Source organism: Lampris incognitus, chromosome 9 (genome assembly GCF_029633865.1).
Source record: "Lampris incognitus isolate fLamInc1 chromosome 9, fLamInc1.hap2, whole genome shotgun sequence".
NCBI classification, from domain to species: Eukaryota; Metazoa; Chordata; class Actinopteri; order Lampriformes; family Lampridae; genus Lampris; species Lampris incognitus.
In genome coordinates this window covers 46,315,836-46,336,358 of record NC_079219.1, presented here as the reverse complement: position 1 = coordinate 46,336,358, position 20,523 = coordinate 46,315,836, and the positions used below count along the sequence as shown (strand labels likewise).

Genomic DNA, 20,523 nt, shown 5'->3' with positions numbered 1-20,523 from the left:
GGCCAATAATTTTTTTTCACTTTTAAAAAAAAGAACACCTGTTAATTCAATGTCTTGGGTCCAAAACAAGCCCGTCAATATTTCTGAACACCAACAGCTCCCCTAAGCTCATAAAGTCCAAAATTTATGTTCTCATCATGTCTGCGGTATCTGGCACTAAATCTTACAGTCATCATGTCTGAATTTGTGGACTCACTGATTTGAGTCTCTGTAACCAGATTTCCCTGAGTGCTCTCCTGGTCTTAACCCTCTCCATGTATTCCTTGTAGAGCAGGTTTAGACTTCATACCCGACATCACCACATGTATGACCTCCAGTTGAAGTAGCTTAGCTGCTATTTGGCCCATCCTAGACCGTTTCACACATGCACTCTCTTCTTCCCTCGGTTCTCACATTCTTACCCAGTCCTTCCCTGTAACATTCAGGGTAATTTTTTAGTTTTTTTTTTCTTGCTCATGCCTGTTTTAAGTGTCAAGTGATCTAAAAATGGACTCTTATTCTGTAGCACTCATTGATAGTTGCTCTGAACCCGTTCAGAGCAACTATCAATGAAATATTTGGATGTCCTGTGCCACTTAAAAAAAAAAATCATAAACCCGAGTGCCAATTCATTTTCATAATGAGCATTTATCTATTTATTTATTTACTGCTGCTGTTTTTCTCCCCGTCTGGATTGTGCATGCCAAAAGATCTGCATTCTACACACACACACACACACACACACACACACACACACACACACACTTTATCATTTGTGCAAATGTGTGAAAATTACTAGGGCAAAAAATAAAGTTAATTCAATCTTACCGATTTAGTGCAACCCTTGTTTGTCACAATATTTGGTAACCAGTGCTAGATGTAGTGTCATTTACATCCACACTCGTCAAAAGCTACGCTGCATACTGACACATCTTCGATGCAGGAGTTTGCTGGTGCCTTCAGCCGTGTCTGCAATGCACCTCCCCACAGTTCTCACAGAAACGGGCATTTCTTTGATCCTGTTGATGACCGTGTCGTTGTTTGATAACCCATCAGATATGACCTGTGAACTGTTGAGGAAAGCCTCCTTTATATACTCTCCATCGGAGAATGGCTTCCTGTGTTAAGCAATGCACTGCACGACTTCATAGCTGCCTTCTGTAGCTTGGTTTGGGCGGCACATAGGGTTGTAGTAAACACGCTGCTTTGCTTCCCCTACTGGGCCACTGCCCTCTTGATTTCCTTTGACATTTTTCTCGTGCCTTGTTTCAAAATGACAGTTTATACTTGAAGGTCGACACACAATATTTTCGCCGCAGAGAGTGCACACAGCTTGGTCCTTTTGCGAAATAAATCCAAATTTGTTTGTCCAAGACGGCTGAAAGAGGTGAATATTAGGCAATATTGCTTCTGCCATCATCGGTTGATCTTGACATAAGGCAAAAAAGAAAACTAGCTAGCTACCCTACGTTTTCACTACCACTGTAATGCTGCGCTTGTTGGCAGATCAGAGGGAGGGGGGGTGAGGGGTATGATGGACCACGTCAATTTTGTGCGTTCTCTTGCTGTTAAAAACAATGGTGTATTTTGAGACTAATTATTTCAGTGTTATTTTAAATCTTTTTTTTTTAGTTCACCATTAGGCTATATTTTGAATTAAAAATGTTTTTTATCAAAACAAGTATATTAAGAAATATTTTTTATTGAATTGCTCAGTGTGCCTGTGTTAATGGCCTCGCGTGCCACTGTGGGCATGTGTGTCATCGGTTGCCGACCCCTGATCTACTTGATGTCTTAAATGTAATGTAAATCAGTGGTGATGTTCTTCCAGTAGGCTGATAAATCATGCAGTTTGCCCCCTGAATCCAGCCTGTGTGATGTCAGGTGCCTCCCTCCGCCCCCCCCTTTTTTTTCTCCCTATTGTACTTGGTCAATTACCTCTTCCAAGTCATTCCGGTTGCTGCTCCACCCCCTCTACCGATCTGGGGAGGGCTGCAGACTACCACATGCCTCCTCCGATACATGTGGAGTTGCCAGCTGCTTCTTTTCACCTGACAGTGAGAAGTTTCACCAGGGGGACCTAGCACGTGGGATGATCACGCTAATCCCCCCAGTTTCCCTCCCCCCTCGAAAAAGTGCCCGACTGACCAGAGGAGGCGCTAGTGCAGCGACCAGGACACACACCCACATCTGGCTTCCCTCCTGCAGACATGGCCAATTGTGTCTGTAGAGACGCCCGACCAAGCCGGAGTCAACACGTGGATTTGAACCAGAGATCCCCCGTGTTGGTAGGCAACGGAATAGACTGCTACGCTACCCGGATGGGGCACCTTTTAAATGTCCAAAAGAGTTGTCACTCTCCGATGACATCATGAAAACCAAGAGGGAACAGTGTTTTTCACTAGACACCCAGCTGGTCATGTTGTCACATGTTGGGTGTCTCACGGCCAAAACGTGGCTCTCTACATCTATGTGTCAGTAGCGGACCGTGCATTTCAGACCACGGCCTTCGGTGAGACGTCACCTCCTCATAATTACCCAAAGACAGCCGTCATATCGCCGTGCTACAATGTTTTAGTCGCAAAAATAGTTATCATCACCATCATCAAGTTATTTGACACTTTTCACTTTCACAACAGCGACGTCGTGTGGCGACATGGTGTAACGTACAGCCTTACTGGAAGTAATCCCGCTGGGCATATTATGCTATCAAGAAACTCAACAAACACATCCCAGCAGGGCCGCTAAATGTAAAAACAATCAAACATCAAGCAAATCAACTAACTGTACAAAAAAATACATTTGATTGACCAGTGCTGTCTATTTGAAGACCAAATCCATTCTCCTTTTTCTGGATGAAACGGTCGATCACACGGTCATAGAAAACTCCTTTGGCTTTTAAACCCATCAGAATGTCCTTTGGCAGTGGAGGCCAATGCTGTGAGTCGTGTCTGTCCCATTGTATTCCCGGAATACGTTTTTATTCTTTTAAGTGCTGAAAATGTCTTCTCAACAGATACCGTGGAAACCAGGACTGTCACAGCTAAACAAGTGAAATGCCGCACATATGTCTTGAAAATGGTGTGACTAATAAATCTGCCACCACATCATTCACAAGTTCTCCTTGAGACATTATTCTCATTTATGGCTAACTAAATCAAAAAAAACAAATGCTAGCTAACATTAGCCACCAACTACCGTGATGCGCTGCGGAAGCCTGGTTGAGGAATTCAAATGTGCCAAAGTGAGGCTGGACATGTCCCTCACAGAATCTCAAGACCCGGTAGTGAGAGGAATTGCTCCAACCCTAGCAACAGGGAAGAAATAGACCCCAGCTGCAGCTGTACTGGAGGCGAAATATGCCGTCTGCCACCGAGACGTAGTAGGCCATGTTCAACAAGGCAGAGGCGGCCTTGGCCTGGGAATAAAAACACCTAACTGGCAAAAGGCAACTACTACCGAACGGCGAACAATGATGGTTGAAGAGGTTCGCCGACAGGAAGAAGCAGCCAGATGTTCTAAAGCTGTAGCACAAGCCAAACGGGGCCGCTGGATGAGGTGGGAGGGTGTTGAAAAGAGGAAACTCGCATGGAGTGAGCTCTGGAGTATGGAATCAAACAGGCTGAGTTTCATCATCAAAGCCACGTAGTATGATGTCCTGCCCTCTCCCACAAATCTAAATCTCTGGTTTGGAGAGAATCCATCGTGCTCCCTGTGACAGCCCCAGCAACCCTCAAGCACATCTTGGTTGGCTGCAAGACCAGCCTTACCTGAGGCAGATACACCTGGCGACACAATCAGGTGCTCAGGTGTTTGGCAGCTGAACTCGATCGCAAGAGGGTTTCCATCAGTGCCCAACCCTTCAACAACCAGGAAGGGCCCCGGCGTTTTCCAGCTTTCGTTCGGGAGGGGCATAAACTGAAGGCCAACCCTTCACTTCCCAATTTAGGCTCACTAAACTCAGCCAGGGATTGGGAAATGCAAGTGGACTTAGGCCAGAAGCTCATCTTCCCGACACAGATCGCAACAACCACCTTGCGACCAGACCTCATCCTCTGGTCCAATTCTTGCCAGCTCGCTTACATCATTGAGCTGACAGTCCCCTGGGAGGATGCAGTCGATGAAGCGTACGAGCGTATGACGCTGCAGTACGCCAACTTAGCAGCCGAAGCAGAGGACAGAGGCTGGAAGGTGAAGGTGTGCCCTGTGGAGGTGGGTTGTAGGGACTTTGTTGCCAGCTCCACAGCAAAACTCCTGAGGGAACTAGGAGTCAGGGGGCAGGCCCACAGGAGAGGGATCAAAGAGCTAGCCAACACTGCTGAGAGGACTAGCCACTGGATCTGGATCAAAAGGAGAAACGCCGTCTGGGCTGCCAGGGTGAACAGCTAACCACAGGTCACACATCCAGGACCGATCAACCTGTGGTGGGCCTGCCTCAGCTGAGGGTGTCTTGTGGTAAAAGGCCGAAACACCCTGTGATGCTGAGGTACTCAACTGATGATGTGTCCTGGTGGTGGCAATGTCACCTTGGCAGACATCTCCAGTTTAATTCGCACCAAAACTGTTGCAGTGCAAACACTAGGAATTTTAACAACCAGTCCTTTTTTTGAATCTATGAAAGTGTTTTCCTTTTTCTGTGGAGGTTAGGCCTTCACCGAAGGCCTAGAAAGCCTTGACAGTTCGCCGCAGATAAGTGTCATGAGAGTAAATCTCACTAAGAAACTAGCCTCGTCTCTTGTGTTGACCTCTGATTCTCTTCCTGCCGATGGGATCATCTCCATATCTGTGATGTGGCCCTGGGGGATTTAGTGCAAGTGACACACCAAGAGTCATTTTTCAGTGTTTCCATTAAGCACAGCAGGGAGGGTTTTTAATATTCATGAGGGGGCGGAGTGACAGGGATGGGAAGGGTGTGTGTGTGTGTGTGTGTGTGTGTGTGTGTGTGTGTGTGTGTGTGTAGTTGGGTATTTTTGATAGCCAGAATGCCTCCAAGATGATCTGGCTAACCACTGTCTTCTGCTTGGTAACTTATCTGAAATCACCCAGGCCATTCTGTGAGCTTTGTAACAGGAACTCAACTTGGTAAATCCAGCCAGATGATTAATTCAGATGACGTCCTACTTGCCAAAAGGAATGCGAAGCGGTGCGGTTGCCTCTTGCTTTCTGGTGTAGCGATTGCCACAGGTCCATCAGGACCTTAGCGTATGGCCGCTTCTACGCAAATGTGTCTGCAGACGCACCTTCTCGTGGTACCTCCTGTTTTTACAAATTCTGCTGCAGGGGTGACCGGGTTCCTGGCAGTATCACCAGGTGAGTCGACTGGACTCATTAGCCTTGGTTGGCAACCACTCTAGGAAAAGGACAACTCTGATTTCAAATCCGGGTAGATGAAGCTCGTTAGCTTTATCAGGCAGTTCATCTAGGAGAAGGAAAACTCTGACTTAAAACCTCTGCTGCCTTGCGGGTATACTCATATACAGGAACGGCTTCGGGAAGAAACTCTTGAGGAAAAATCTGCATCCGTCTCCATTGCCAGTCGTCTTGCCAATCTTGCCACTGGTAGTAGGTGGTCTCGGACGAGAGAGTGGGGTTGATGATGCGCAACTCTTCCTCACTTTAATCATCGTGCAAGTCATCTGTCATCCATCACAGAATAACTACATGGTCCTCGTCACTGCGACAGACGAATAACAATAAATGTCTTGTTTGTGTAATCAGTGCCTTCCTAAATACAGATTCATACAATCATCTGTGACTGTAAATGGACGTCATTTTATATAGCGCTTTTCTAGCTGCAACAGCCACTCAAAAGTGCTTTACAATCAATGAATGCCTCACATTCACCCTCGCGTGCGCACACACACACACACACACACGCACACTCATACAATGATGGCGGTATCAACCATGCAAGGTAACAACCAGCTCATCCTGGAGCCAGTTAGGTGTCTTGATCAGGGACACTTTGATAGTTCTGCAAGGAGGAGCCAAGGATCGAACCGGCAACCCTGTAGTTAGCAGAAAACCCGCTCTACCTCCTGAGCCACTGCCGCCTGCAGTGTATTGACTGTATGATGTATTTGTTGACTTTCGATAATAGCTCTAGCCATAGACAATTATGTTTGCAAACCTCTATTAGTCAAATAATTAGAACCCACATTTACAGGATTTTTTTCCAATTAAGTGCAGAGTGATAACTACAGCTTGCATGCTATCTCTGTGTTTAAATGCATGCAACAAGAGCAGCTGGATGTTGCACACGGGGCAAAAGGATAATTCAGCACAGGGCTCTGCTGATTTGGTATGGCCAGCACACTTGAAGCATCTGCTGAAACTAGTCATTTTCTAATTAAGCATCCCAGTCAGCACTCCGCCCTCCTTAGTTACAAAAAAAAAAGTTTTGAGTGGGAAAAGAAACTTATTCGTTGAATAAAGGTAACATATGCTCTGCACCAGACCTCAAACATCAACTTCTGTTCACTTTCGCTTAATGCTTTCTACCACAGCACTTGTTTGACAGTTAACATGGCCTGTCTTGATTCATGCGTGTCATTGAATTCTCAATGTCCTCATTTGCGAGGCACTTTTCTGGCAAACATTTGTCCGGAATGTTATTAATGGGTTTTGAGGGAAACCGAGCGTGAAGCACGGCGTGTGGATATTTTGTGGTGGAGTGTTGCCATTGCACAACCGGTTTCACAGAGGCAGTTTAGGTCACTGAGAGTGACAGATTGATATTCTGTGGTTGACATGAAGGCAAACAGAAGAATCTCTTGTCAGGTGAACAGATAACTCAAAAGTAAATGATTGTTCAGAGATTCCAACACCAAACTCGCAGGGATACTGTGTGTAAACTTAATGTGTATTTGTAAAAGCGCCACAAAAAATAGGCCCTATCCTATCACATATTTGTTGTTGTCAGGATGAAATGCTGACACTCTTGAAATTAATTTGTAAAAGTCACATGGGTAATTGATGATGACCAATTGCGCAGAATCCCCCCTTTCTCTGTATTGGCGTTTTAAAATGTGTTTGCTTTGATTGTGCAACACTTTTCAAATTCAGTTTGGGAGATGTACTCCACATTCTAGAAAGATTCACTCAAGACTTCAACTCATTACAATTAACGCTGTGGGTTTTTTGTTTGTGGGGTCTTGTTGCTCCTTAGTCTTACCATCATGATGGCCCTTCTTATCTAGAGCCACCCTCTGTTCACCTTGGCCGTGAAGCAGTCTAACATTTCTTTAGAAGCGCTACATAAATAGTTATTACAGACCAAAGGAATGTATGTCTCTTATTCAAATCTGGCAAGAGAGCCGTGACCTGTGGTAGTAAGTCTGTCTCTGTGGCCACTTAGCCAAATGGCTGCCAGGAGTGCTTTTGGTGTGGGTGATTTAGGCTGGGAAAAGACATAAAAGACATTTTGTCTAATTGTGGCTGAGAAGAGGTCAGAGCAAAGATACAAATTGAATTGGGGGAAATGGAGGTTGCATTTTAAAAAAAAATGTATTTAAAAGGGAAATCTTTTTAATGATGTCTTCATAAAACTTAACTTGTAGTGAGCAGGAAACCGTGTCCTGTAGAATGTTGTTGAGGATTATTCTTAACTTAAAGGGTAATTGTAACACAGTTTCAGCTGGTCAGTACATCAGTTTTGAAAAATTATTTGTGGGGTAAAGAGCGAGGTAGGATAAAGGGCTTTGTCTCTAAAAACCAGTGGGTGGAGATGAACCTCTGACTGATGGTTTTGTAGTTTCTGACCACTGATGTCAGACTAACTTGATATTTAAAAGTGTTTAAAATTATCTTGGCCAGTTTTGAAATTGTCAGATTGATATATTTTATCAGTCAAAAAGCATGTAAACATCTCAACAGCTTAAAAAAGTGACTAAATTCACTTAAAGCAAAATGAAGGTTAATAATTGGCACACACCTGCATTCAACAGATATTTTTAGTATGGAAAAAGACAGTTTATACACCTAAAGAAGTTATGTAGGAAAAGATATTTAAGCAGTCATCATATTGCCAACTCATGCATTCTTACTAGTTTGAAGGCATGAGTTTTTCAAAGCAGGAAGACCCAAGCTTTTATTGTCTGTTCTGATCTGTCTGTCTGTGTAAACAGTGGAGCTCTATGGATTTACTGATACTTCTGTGACTCATGATGTTGTGCCATTCATGTATGCCAAGCCGGTGTATTATGGTAATGATATATGCTCTACATTATTCATTTGGAGCCAGAGGCAAACATTTGTGCCGCATAAGGAGCTGGCTGCAGGGAGAGGGTGGGGGTGGGTTGTCTGTATCTCAAAACTATCTCGGTGAATTAGAGTGGAATGGTGGAGATGATAAACAGATCGCTGTTTTATTTACAGTATTGTAAAACATGACATTATACCCCAGTGAAGAGGGAGGGACTGGGGACTTCCTTAAGGAAAGACTTGGTTCTCAAACTTATCTTTCAACGTGTACGTCTTCAATTCAATACCCACCACTGTTAAGATTGATTGAACCCAGCATGGGGAATTGCTTTCTTGCTGGGGTAAAATTGTGTTATTCCCTCAGTCTTGGAAATCATGTATACACATATTCAACCATTTCCCCCTGCAAAGGGGTTGTCACTGGGTAAACTGTTTGCTCTGTAATTGCAGCATGCATTGTGCAGCTGAACAATAAAAGGCTTGATTAAAAAAACAAACCATGTCATTTGAGACAATAAAGACCAGAGACCAGGGAAGGAGGTGTCAGCTTGGCTGCTGAGCTGCACAGTAATTGGTCTTGGGCCTCTTTCACGGTCAGAGGGAAAGAAGATTGCTTCATTAAAGTTCCTTTTCCGATAACCACAGCAGCCGCGCTGATAGAATGGAAGATCTTAACTGAATGACTATGTCATTGGGGGGGGGGGGGGCCCAAGGGCGAATGAAGCGGATAATGGCTTTATTTGTGCATGGGGTATTCACAACCTCCCCCCTCAAAACATACTGATCACATTCAATTATTGCTTTACCTGTCCATTTTATTTATCAGGCTCTTTCCACAGCCATCTTTCCTCTGACAGCATTCACCCTGCTACTACATTACATCGCTCCCCTGCCATGAGCCGCTTTTGACTTTAAAAGGTTGAACAGCGGGTCTTGGTGCATTTACAGTGTGTACACAAACATGTCTGGAGACTTTCTAGTACTGTTTTTGTTACCATTATGTCATGGTATGATGTTGTAATCCACAGTATATAATTGCATACCTACATTTACGTGATTGCTCATAGAAACCGTCAAACACAGTGACTCTACCTTGGCTTTACTGCATGTTTTTATTTGTAAATTTTGCTAAATTACTTCATGAACAGTTTCTCGCTTAAATAATGAATGTTGGCATCAGCAGTAGGTGGGAAATTTAGATTTTTTTTCCTGGGTTTTCACTATTATGACTCATTTAAAGATATGATTTAAAAAAAAAAGCTCCTCTATAGCCTTCTATTGTATATCTGTTTCTTTTGGCTTTAATCACTTCTTTCGAAGCTGGATCTGTGGGGTAGATCGCACACATTCACAAACGGTAACGTAATTTCTCACATCTCTGAGCTGTACAGTTTGAACAACAGCCACATAAAGATGGTCTATTCTGAATATCCCCTGCAGAAATTGTCATAAATTAATAACTTGCCGCAAGTACAGTCTTGCCAGTCTGAACCACTCAGCAGTGGGTGATGTGGTGACAAGTTAAAACAGAATAACATTTGAATTGAAGGACTCACATACAATTGATTGTCCTATTCAGTAAAATAACTTGAGGAAATAAGTATTTGTTAAGCATGAAACCAGAGAATGAAGTCAGTAACCTGATGTCTTACTCTAGACCTAAGCCTGGAGCTGTTCCACCACAGCCATACAGGCACTGAATTCGTGGGCACGCATGAGATTTGTATGAATGATATTGTTGGGACTATTTTTATGTTTATTTTTTTTTAATTATTTAAAATTATGATTATGGTAGAAATTACGTTCCTGTCGTTTGTCTGGTCACTTTTACACCTTTTCCCCCCATTAAGACTTGTGTAATATCATCTGTGGAAACTGAAGCCTGTTTTGCCGCTGCAGTCATTTCGGTGCAGTTGTTCTATTCGCTAAGTAGGCTTTATTTGCCTGCGGTGTCAACTAAAGGATCGGTTTGGTGAAACAATATTTTACTTTAGAAATGGACTAAATTATTTCAGCTGTTTGAATATTTTTAGTCCCTACAATATATTTCCAGGCCTTCTTTTTATGTACTGAGAGAGGTAGTGACACAGGCTGATCACCTGATTACATACACTTCATCAACTTAACCCCCAACCCCAGTGTCTGCAGGAATTTACCCTGGCTGACAATTACTTAAAGATAAGTTCACGATTTTTGCAGAGATTAGCTCAGTCTCGTGCTTCAAGATAAAGGTTATCATAGTTTGGCACCAATCTGCAGATGGCTGCCCCGTGTGGGGGAATATAGTAATATAGATGACTCTACTGGGCACGGGGTACCCTCATCTCACCAACTAAACTGTATTATGGGATGTAAAGGTCATTCAATATATATGTAAATGATTTCAGCTCCCTCCATGTACGGAGCGTATCTTGAATAGTTTTCAGTGATGGGAGAATTAAGGTAAAGAATATGAGGAAGAAGGTTTGTGGAAAAAAAAATTAACGCTTTCCAAAGGCTTATATATATCACAGCTGTCTGGCTTTGCCTGCTTTCAAAGCATCCAAACACTGTCCTCCTTTGTAAAAAGATACAATCCCTTTGTTTGCTCAAGTAAAGAATATAACAAGGTCAATTCCAGATGCAATTACTTGCTCCCTCACAGGTACCACTAGCACATATTAATGACTGTTGAAACAAATGCTGACTGTACAAGCTGAAGTTCATAATGAGGCTTTTTGTACTTTTAATGAATTTGAACTGTTGATTTTATATATATAAAGAAAAAAAACTGTCCAAGAAAAAACAAACCAACTGAGTGCAAAATAAGGAGGGTAATGGTTTCAAAAGAGATGGGCAAACCTCAAAGTTTGAAAGCACTGTGACTTTGTGCAAAAACGTTTTATTCTACTGTTGTGCTGACTCGGTAGCAGTTCAGCTGTCGAAGCGAGTTCCCACATGAGTGTAATCTCAGAGGACAGGGCAGCGGCAAGATTCTCACGGACACCCGCACACTAATGTATTCCAGACCCTTCAAACAAATGACCCAAATACTTGCTGGCTGAATGGAGGCATTCGACCCATGTTTACTTGATGTTATGTTCCGCAAACATAGGGTATTATTACAGGCTGCAACAAGGCTCATAACCAGCGCCGTTTATCCTTATGTACTTGTCAGGCCCAGATTTGTCTGGGTTGGAGAAATGAGTGTTGTTCCATAGTGAGAGAGGAGTGAGGCCATGCCTTTGAGGAGGAATACCATTCAGCAGCTATACAGTTTCAGGTTTATGTGTCAGGCTAGGGGGGGGGTGTTCTTGTAAACCCTTAATGACCTGACATTGTAAGTTCAGCGTGAGGATCGAGACTGGCATTAAAGAGAGAGGGAAAATAATTGTTTGCTATATCAAATATTGAGTCTGTTGCATTTTATTTATCACAAAGCTGTGATTTATTAAAGTTCTTGAATATACAATTATTTAATTTGGAAGTATCAGTTGCTGAGCATCTTTCTCTGCAGGGCTATTTCTAGAGTGGGGAAATAATACATTGTTTAACTGCCATTATCAGACTAGAATCCCATTCATACATACCACCTAACCTGTAAACCTTCACTCAGTTTTTCGTGTCAGGCTCAAGTGAATGCGAGACAGAGTTGATATTCCATGGAAGCTGTATTTGCAATATGCCATCCTAGTAGCATTAACAGAAACATTTACCAAAAGATGATGGTTGGAACAGAAGCAGTCAGATTGCTATATTAAGACAGTTTTATAGGAGTTAGTGAACCAATCAAGAGGATGGTAACCATGACTCATTCATGGCAGACATTTGTCTGAGGAGAGGTTTATTTTGAACCAGTAAAAAGTAAAGAGAATATTTAAAAATGTTTATCTGGAAAATGGACTAACTTAGTAATAAGAGCTACTTCTAGTCTGTGCAGAGAATGCCAAAATGAATAAAAATAACAGGGTTACAGATGTTGTAATTTATGGTGCAAAAGACATCCTACTCAAGCAGGGAATGAGACAGAAGACAATCTGGTGCGAAGAAACGTTATCTATAAATCGTGTATTTGTATGTGTGAACAGGGAAAACCAACCAGCGGCACCGGAAAATTCATTCAGACAGTGTTACTGAATGGCTTGGTTTCCATTAGCCAGTACTGTTCTTTTTTTTTTTTCCTTTTTTTTTTAACTGGTAAAACTTTTTTAAAAATCTGACAAATGATCATCTCGCCCGCCATGGTGTCCAGGAATAATTCCACTCAAAAAAAAAAAGTTTTATGAAGAAAATCAATCAAAAAATAGATTTTCAGAAATGGGTAAGTCTGTTGGCAAATTTGGCAATTGAAATACTTGTTCACATTTTATCACTTGGGCTTTGGGTGCTCGCATTCTCAAATTGGCCTGTGCAAGCTGCTGTAGCCTAAACGCCATACCAGTAGGACATGGCTGCGGGAGACAGGTAGCAAAACGGTGCACTCTTAATCTCTATTCTCCAACTGCCAATTTCTTTTTTTTATATATATATATATATATATATATATATATATACACTACCGTTCAAAAGTTTGGGATCACCCAAACAATTTTGTGTTTTCCATGAAAAGTCACACTTATTCACCACCATATGTTGTGAAATGAATAGAAAATAGAGTCAAGACATTGACAAGGTTAGAAATAATGATTTGTATTTGAAATAAGATTTTTTTTACATCAAACTTTGCTTTCGTCAAAGAATCCTCCATTTGCAGCAATTACAGCATTGCAGACCTTTGGCATTCTAGCTGTTAATTTGTTGAGGTAATCTGGAGAAATTGCACCCCACGCTTCCAGAAGCAGCTCCCACAAGTTGGATTGGTTGGATGGGCACTTCTTTGAGCAGATTGAGTTTCTGGAGCATCACATTTGTGGGGTCAATTAAACGCTCAAAATGGCCAGAAAAAGAGAACTTTCATCTGAAACTCGACAGTCTATTCTTGTTCTTAGAAATGAAGGCTATTCCATGCGAGAAATTGCTAAGAAATTGAAGATTTCCTACACCGGTGTGTACTACTCCCTTCAGAGGACAGCACAAACAGGCTCTAACCAGAGTAGAAAAAGAAGTGGGAGGCCGCGTTGCACAACTGAGCAAGAAGATAAGTACATTAGAGTCTCTAGTTTGAGAAACAGACGCCTCACAGGTCCCTAACTGGCATCTTCATTAAATAGTACCTGTTAGAGCCTGTTTGTGCTGTCCTCTGAAGGGAGTAGTACACACCGGTGTAGGAAATCTTCAATTTCTTAGCAATTTCTCGCATGGAATAGCCTTCATTTCTAAGAACAAGAATAGACTGTCGAGTTTCAGATGAAAGTTCTCTTTTTCTGGCCATTTTGAGCGTTTAATTGACCCCACAAATGTGATGCTCCAGAAACTCAATCTGCTCAAAGAAGTGCCCATCCAACCAATCCAACTTGTGGGAGCTGCTTCTGGAAGCGTGGGGTGCAATTTCTCCAGATTACCTCAACAAATTAACAGCTAGAATGCCAAAGGTCTGCAATGCTGTAATTGCTGCAAATGGAGGATTCTTTGACGAAAGCAAAGTTTGATGTAAAAAAATCTTATTTCAAATACAAATCATTATTTCTAACCTTGTCAATGTCTTGACTCTATTTTCTATTCATTTCACAATATATGGTGGTGAATAAGTGTGACTTTTCATGGAAAACACGAAATTGTTTGGGTGATCCCAAACTTTTGAACGGTAGTGTATATATATATATATTGGAGAATTGGCAACATTTAAGAAGCATTCCTTGCATTTCTTTTATATGTTTTCATTTTTAGAATTAGGCTATGACCTTATTGAATATGCACGCAAGGCAAGCCGAGTCTTTATTTTGAACAGTTGTTAAAATGGCAAATACTTTTTCATTAAAATAAATGTTATGTAAAGTCTTACACAATTATGCTTCTTTTTTTTCTTTTTTTTGTATATGCAAGGCACAGATAACACGAGCGGAAGTTTTCCCATTTTTCCGACATTCTGGAATCTCCCTGGATACGTCGGCTGGTGTTCTATAATTTCTTTCTATCTATCAAAAGTGGTCCTACCAAGTGTTAATGCGAAGGCACAGGTTAGGGTCTGGGTTATGTTAAGGCAGGAAATTTTGACAAGGTAGGAAAAATTGTCAGAATGCCAACACCAAATTTTCGTTGTGGAAACATTTGAATTTATGCTTGAAAGCGGCTCATGAGAATAAGATCTGCAGAAATGTGATGATGCTGTGGCTCTTGATGATTTTGTCTGCCTGCCACTCACATCTCCCGCACTGATGGCCAAGGGGAGAAACTGTTGGATCCTGAATGAGCTGGCTCACAACCAGCCACCACAAAGCACCACATGAATCCCCGAGCTGGTAGGGGGTGAAGGTCTCCAAGCAACGGCCAGTGGTGGCATGCACATTCAGGCTATTGACTTTAGCTTTTAGCTAGAGCGCTTATGTGGCAGTGAGATCCTCACCGGCGGTCTCCACAGCAGTGGCTTATTTTTTATCTTACTATCTAATAAACCTTATCACTGGCACAAACTCCTCAGCCTTGAAGGAGGCCAACGTCTGTCTTTACCTGAGATACTTTGAAAAGGAAATCACAGGGTGTCAGAGGACAATGATGGGAGAACTGCCTTGAGGTGTGCATAGTGCTGAAAAACAGCCAATGTTGCATGGAAGGTAATGTTACCTTGAATATAAGCTCACTGTAAAAAGAGAGCTTTTTGTCAACTTCTAGGAAGGTTGACTAATATCTAAAAAGCTTACCACCAGAGACTTCTGCACTGCACATCAACGCATGCAGGTAGTCATTTAGTGTGTACCTCATAAACCGAAGCACCATCTCAACATTTGTGAGGTTCATTTCAGAATCAGAGGCGGCACGGTGGCGCAGTGGTTAGCGCGGTCGCCTCACAGTAAGAAGGTCCTGGGTTCGAGCCCGAGAGTAGTCCAACCTTGGGGGTCGTCCCAGATCGTCCTGTGTGGAGTTTGCATGTTCTCCCTGTGTCTGCATGGGTTTCTTCCGGGGGCTCTGGTTTTCTCCCACAGTCCAAAGACATGTAAGTCAGGTGAATCAGCCATACTAAATTATCCTTAGGTATGAATGTGTGTGTTTGTGTGTGTGTGTGTGTGTGTGTGTGTGTATGTGTATTTATGTCAGCCCTGTGTGATAGTCTGGCGGCCTGTCCAGGGTGTCTCCCCACCTGCCGCCCAAGACCGCTGGGATAGGTTCCAGCATCCCCGCGACCCTGAGAGCAGGATAAGTGGTTCGGAAAATGGATGGATTTCAGAATCAGATGGCCAACAACTGTCCAGTTTCATCACACCAACATGCAGTGCACCACATGCCTTAATTCTCATTGGTTAACAAATTCAACCAGAGTTCCTACTAGCCTCACACAAATAAAAGGTATTGTCCAGATTTGTGATTCCTTCTTAATTCCTTGTTGATCAATTCAACAGATGAGGTGATTGATCAGAATTACATTAATTCATAATTAAATCATCAGTTGGATTAGGAGAGGGGCAGTGTGAAATGTTCACAAAAGAGGTTGTGGAAATTTGCATGCATTTACAATAAAGCAGAAAAAAATAATTTCTATTTGTGGAGAATAATTATTTTCTTTGTCAAGGAATGTTCATCTTGGAGTGAGACACATTTGTTGATTGGCTGTGTGAGGTTTGTGCTAGGTCTGCTACATGGCCAGAGTATCCCTGTATCTGACAATAACTCTGTCTAAATAAGTGCTACCAGCAGTGGCAAAGAATGCGTGCAGTGTGTTTGTTGGGAAGACCACATACTTTGTAGGTACAACAGCTTGTCAGTGGCAGTTGGTTTGAATTGGTGTTGGAGATTTTGTTTGGTAATTATGTGAAATCCCAGGGATTGTTCATTGTCCCATACTTTGTCATCTGGACATTGTCCCAGTCTCCTGGAGCTGTGCCAGCCCATGGTTTTAATGCAGACCTGTATGTGTGTGTAAGGGGGCTGGGCTTAATATGGAAATGGCATTAATTACCAGACTATACAACAGATGTGACCTTCAGCCCCTATTCAACATAACTGCCTTGGAGAGAAAATCTCTGTAATGGATGCCCTATAAATGTTCATTTTTTTATTACTTTCCTGTTGGACAGTATGGTTTCTTTATTCTGTTGTACTGAATTTTGATTTGTATAGTTTGTTATACTGCTTTGTGTCTTTGATATTTGCATCATTAATGGGTCAACAACCTCATTATTACAAGTCCTCATATGGAATAATCCAGTTTGAACCTAGTCTCCCACTAAGCAAAACCTATTAGCAAATACACACGTTGTTGTTGTTGTTATTATTATTAAAAATACTCATGATTACTTATTCATTATGAAATGTTATTCATTTTTATTACAAAAGACTTGTTTAATTATTATTTTAAAAAAATGCCCATTATTGACAGAACCTGGATTTGTATCTCCATTTATTGAACATGCTGTTAGTCTCAATAAACTGTGCTGATTATCATATATGCCCTATCGTTTATTTTTCCAGTGCTGGTCCTAAAGGAGATAATATATATGAGTGGAGGTCGACCATCCTGGGCCCACCAGGTTCTGTGTACGAGGGAGGGGTCTTCTTCCTGGACATCGCCTTCACACCCGACTACCCTTTCAAACCCCCCAAGGTCAGCAGTCACCACACATTTTGATTTGGGACATTTCCCAGATTTCGAGCACTGTTCATTTTTGATACTGAAATACCCCACAGAAAGAAAATCATGAATGTGATACAGTCAAATGACCTAAGCAATAAATGGTACTTAAATTTGTTGAAATGCTCTTAAAATTTACATTAACTTGAACTTAAATTTTGTTCCTGGTTTGAGCTCATTAAACTATTGGGATTTTTGAAGCGTGGGAAATTACTGTAAAGAGTCTTCCATGGTTTCCCATTTTGCTGAAGTACAACTTCCCTGTTGGCTCTGCCCAATGTTGGCTGGTACAACTTTTCTAAACCTTAATAACAATAGTTTGGGTTTATGTTTAATTTGACCTGAATAAAGTATAGATATTTTGGATTTAAGTGACCTGTCCCAGAAAGAATGTGCTTTCTGTTCACATTGGTGGTACCTTGAACTGAATGTTTCCCTTGTCTTGGTGCAGTTGTCAGAGTGGAGGATAATACATTTCAGATCGTCTTATATAAACTTAATCTGTTTGTAAAGAAACTTAGATTTTCACAATGTATTTTGGAGGTGTGAGAGGAAAGCAGCTTGTGGCAAAACTATATCAGAGTATCAGAACAGAGCTGTGTTTCTATATTGCCCCTCTGACACAGCGGTTTTATGGCTTAGTTTGCATTTCTGCACTCCACACTTCAGTTTGTGAAGAAATCTGGTTTACACCAGATCCTCACCAGTTCAGAGCTTTAAAGCATTCCTTTCTCTCTGTGTGTGTGTGTGTGTGTGTGTGTGTGTGTGTGTGTGTGTGTGTGTGTGTGTGTGTGCACGCTCAAGGCAGCACATTATAGGGATGTTGAGTAGATGTCATTATTGAATACACAGTTGGGGCCAATCTTTTTTTTTGTGTTTCCCTCTGCACCCGATTTTTCTTCCTCCTACTTTGATTCTCTCTCTCTCTCTCTTTTTTCTCTCTCTCTTTCTCTCTCTCTCTGTTTGACAGCAGGCTGAAAAACACTGATCTACAGCCAGTCCCCCCCTATCCTTGGCCTGTAGCTACTATACTCCCTCACAATAGAAACGCTTCAGTAGAGCTCTGCACTGAATTCACTCAAACGTGGGCCTGGACACATATTCACATGCACACGCACACACACACACACACACACACACACACACACACACACACACACACACTGTTTCTCTCTCTTTTACTCTTTTAATACACTGAGCAGAGCCTCTGACATGCTGTCCAGGTGGGCTAGTTTCCGCTGCATGAGTGTCGGGTCAGGGGGTGATGGAAGCACCGTATTTTCTTTAGAACTTAGTGCCCTGTGATTTTGGGAATGCCAAGGCTCATTACAAGTTTCCTCTGGAAGGTTGGGGTCATGCAGGCCACATGTTGATGATTGGAGCGGGGCAAACATGAGTATTGGTTATCAGAATCAAACGGATCCAGACCCAGGGACATTGGGTCAGGCTGTGGTGTGGTGGGTTGATTTAAAAAAAAAAAGTTTTTAATTTTTTTTTTTTAAGGTGTAACACAAATACCATTCCAAAAGAAACATGGGAAAACTTGCAGTGGAAAGATGTCCCCCATTGTTAAAATGTGTTATGACAGACAAAGTGATTTGGTGTAGTGTTTGTGATAAGTTCACACTTGTATGTTGCTGAGTAAATTGCATGGGGTCTTTATTTTCAAAATGGTGACATAATCGTTATTTGACACTTCCATTCTACACCATACTGCCCTCTGCTGCCGGCCAAGTAACATAAAGCATTTTGAGAAATGCCAGGAAATATGTTTGTCTGATTTGGCATAACTTTAGGACTTTTATTTAAGAGAGTTGATTGTTTTTTGTTTGGGGTTTTTTTTTTGCATACACAATTTTCATTGCTTTTTTTCCACAACACTTGGTTGTTAAGGCAATATATCCCCAACAGCATGCCCATCACTCCACCTACATTATTTGGAAATGAAAAGATAATATTTGAAATAGTCACTAATAAATAATTGGCTCTTATGAAATATTGTATTTACAATAACACTAGAGAGAGTGATGCATTTTTTTCCCCTGTACATGCAGCAGTGTTGGCAGGTTGTATTAAATGGGCCTCAGTGGAGCTCTTAGAAAGGCTGATCTATTGCTGGAACGTGAACGGTTCATTGAGCTTCAGAAACGGTGATCATACCTGACCGCTGGCTCCTCATCACAAGTTGGCTCACCTGCTAGTCTATTATGGCCCTGTCACACAAACCATCATGGAACACGGTGATTAAGCTCACTTCCTGAGGCAAATGCCACTGAGCTCCATATGCAGAATAATCACAAAGGCTTTCACTTTTTTTTATATGTCTGTACTTGCAGTGTGAAGTTATGTTAAATGGTGAGTTTAGCCTACCTTAGCACAAATGCAGGATATCTTCCTGGATCGTTAGCAACTCCTCGCGGAAAAAAAGGAAATACACTTCCTCCAAAGCTTATCACTAATGCTTTTTATTCAATAGTCTTGCGTTGACAGTTTTTCTTGGTCGTTTTCAGGAGTGCATGCAAAATCCTAAAAACTAGATAATAGATTTGAACTATTTTCCATAATGCGATCTGTCCTCTTTTGCTGTAGAAGATGGATATTCATAATACTAAAAAATAGAACTTGTATGGTTGGTAAAACCTGTGTGGTTACCTGAAGCTGGGAAGACAGTGAAGGACGCTTTGATTATGCACTGGGATTTGACTTCGATTCCTTCAGGCTTTGCCCTCCGGCAGGAACTTTTAGGTGCCAATTTTTATTTTCCTGTATGCCAGACAGGGCTGTCTTATTAAAAAGACTTAAAACTCCATCCTAATATAGAACATGCATAGTATTTCTTTGCATGTGTGAGTAAACAGTGTTCTCCTGAGGACTTTCGGTGGTGCGCTACACAGCATGACAGCTTAGTGTACAGTGCTCCGGTGTCAGCCTAAATTTTCCCCCTAATTCAAGGTTCTTTATTTATTTAAATGTATATCAGGCGATGTAATAATGAGTGGAGATAGAAATAAGAAAGGAGGACAGGGGCAACGATACCCTACAAGACGAGAAAATGCTAAAGAAGCTGCGGCTAGCGAAAACGTAACAGGACAAGATGGAGGCCGAAAAGGAAGTGAAACTTTGAACCTAATCTGCGAAGCGGTGAGTGAAGCCATGGCCACGGGGATGTCAACACTCCGGGCCGAATTGAAAAGAAACCTCTCTGAATTCCACACTTGTTTTTGGGAGGATATCAAAAAACAAACGGATGAATTTACGACGGAAATAAATCGAAAAATACAAGGTTCGATAAGCCAGATAGAAGGCGCAGTGAAGAGAGTGGACGAGATGGAGGATTGCATGGCCAGTATAGAGAGATGGGACATTGCAGTCAAGGATGCCCTTACCCAGGTGTTAAAAAAACAACGGGCACAAGATGAGAAAATGTCTGACTTGGAAGGACGCAAAAGGCGCAATAATATCCGGATCTAGGCACCTCCGCAGTGGCGTTCGCTGAAAACCTGATGAAGTCGGAACTGGGAGACAATCTTGGCTGGGACCGGGGCCACGACTTGGGGATAGAACATGCCCACTGCGCTCTTGATGAAAAACCACCTGTAAGCGCACCACCATGGTGGTCTGTTTCCTCAAGTTTTCAGTCA

The 20,523-nt window shown here is 42.0% G+C and overlaps 1 protein-coding gene across 2 annotated transcripts in view; it reads left to right on the top strand.

Moving 5' to 3' along the window:
• ube2e2 (ubiquitin-conjugating enzyme E2E 2) overlaps positions 1–20,523 on the top strand; it is a 67,099-nt gene that overhangs the window by 15,330 nt on the left and 31,246 nt on the right. For both annotated transcript variants that reach the window (XM_056285628.1, XM_056285629.1), the window contains exon 5: positions 16,723–16,855. In XM_056285628.1, the coding sequence (XP_056141603.1) occupies positions 16,723–16,855 (133 nt within the window). The remainder of the gene's footprint in view (positions 1–16,722; positions 16,856–20,523) is intronic.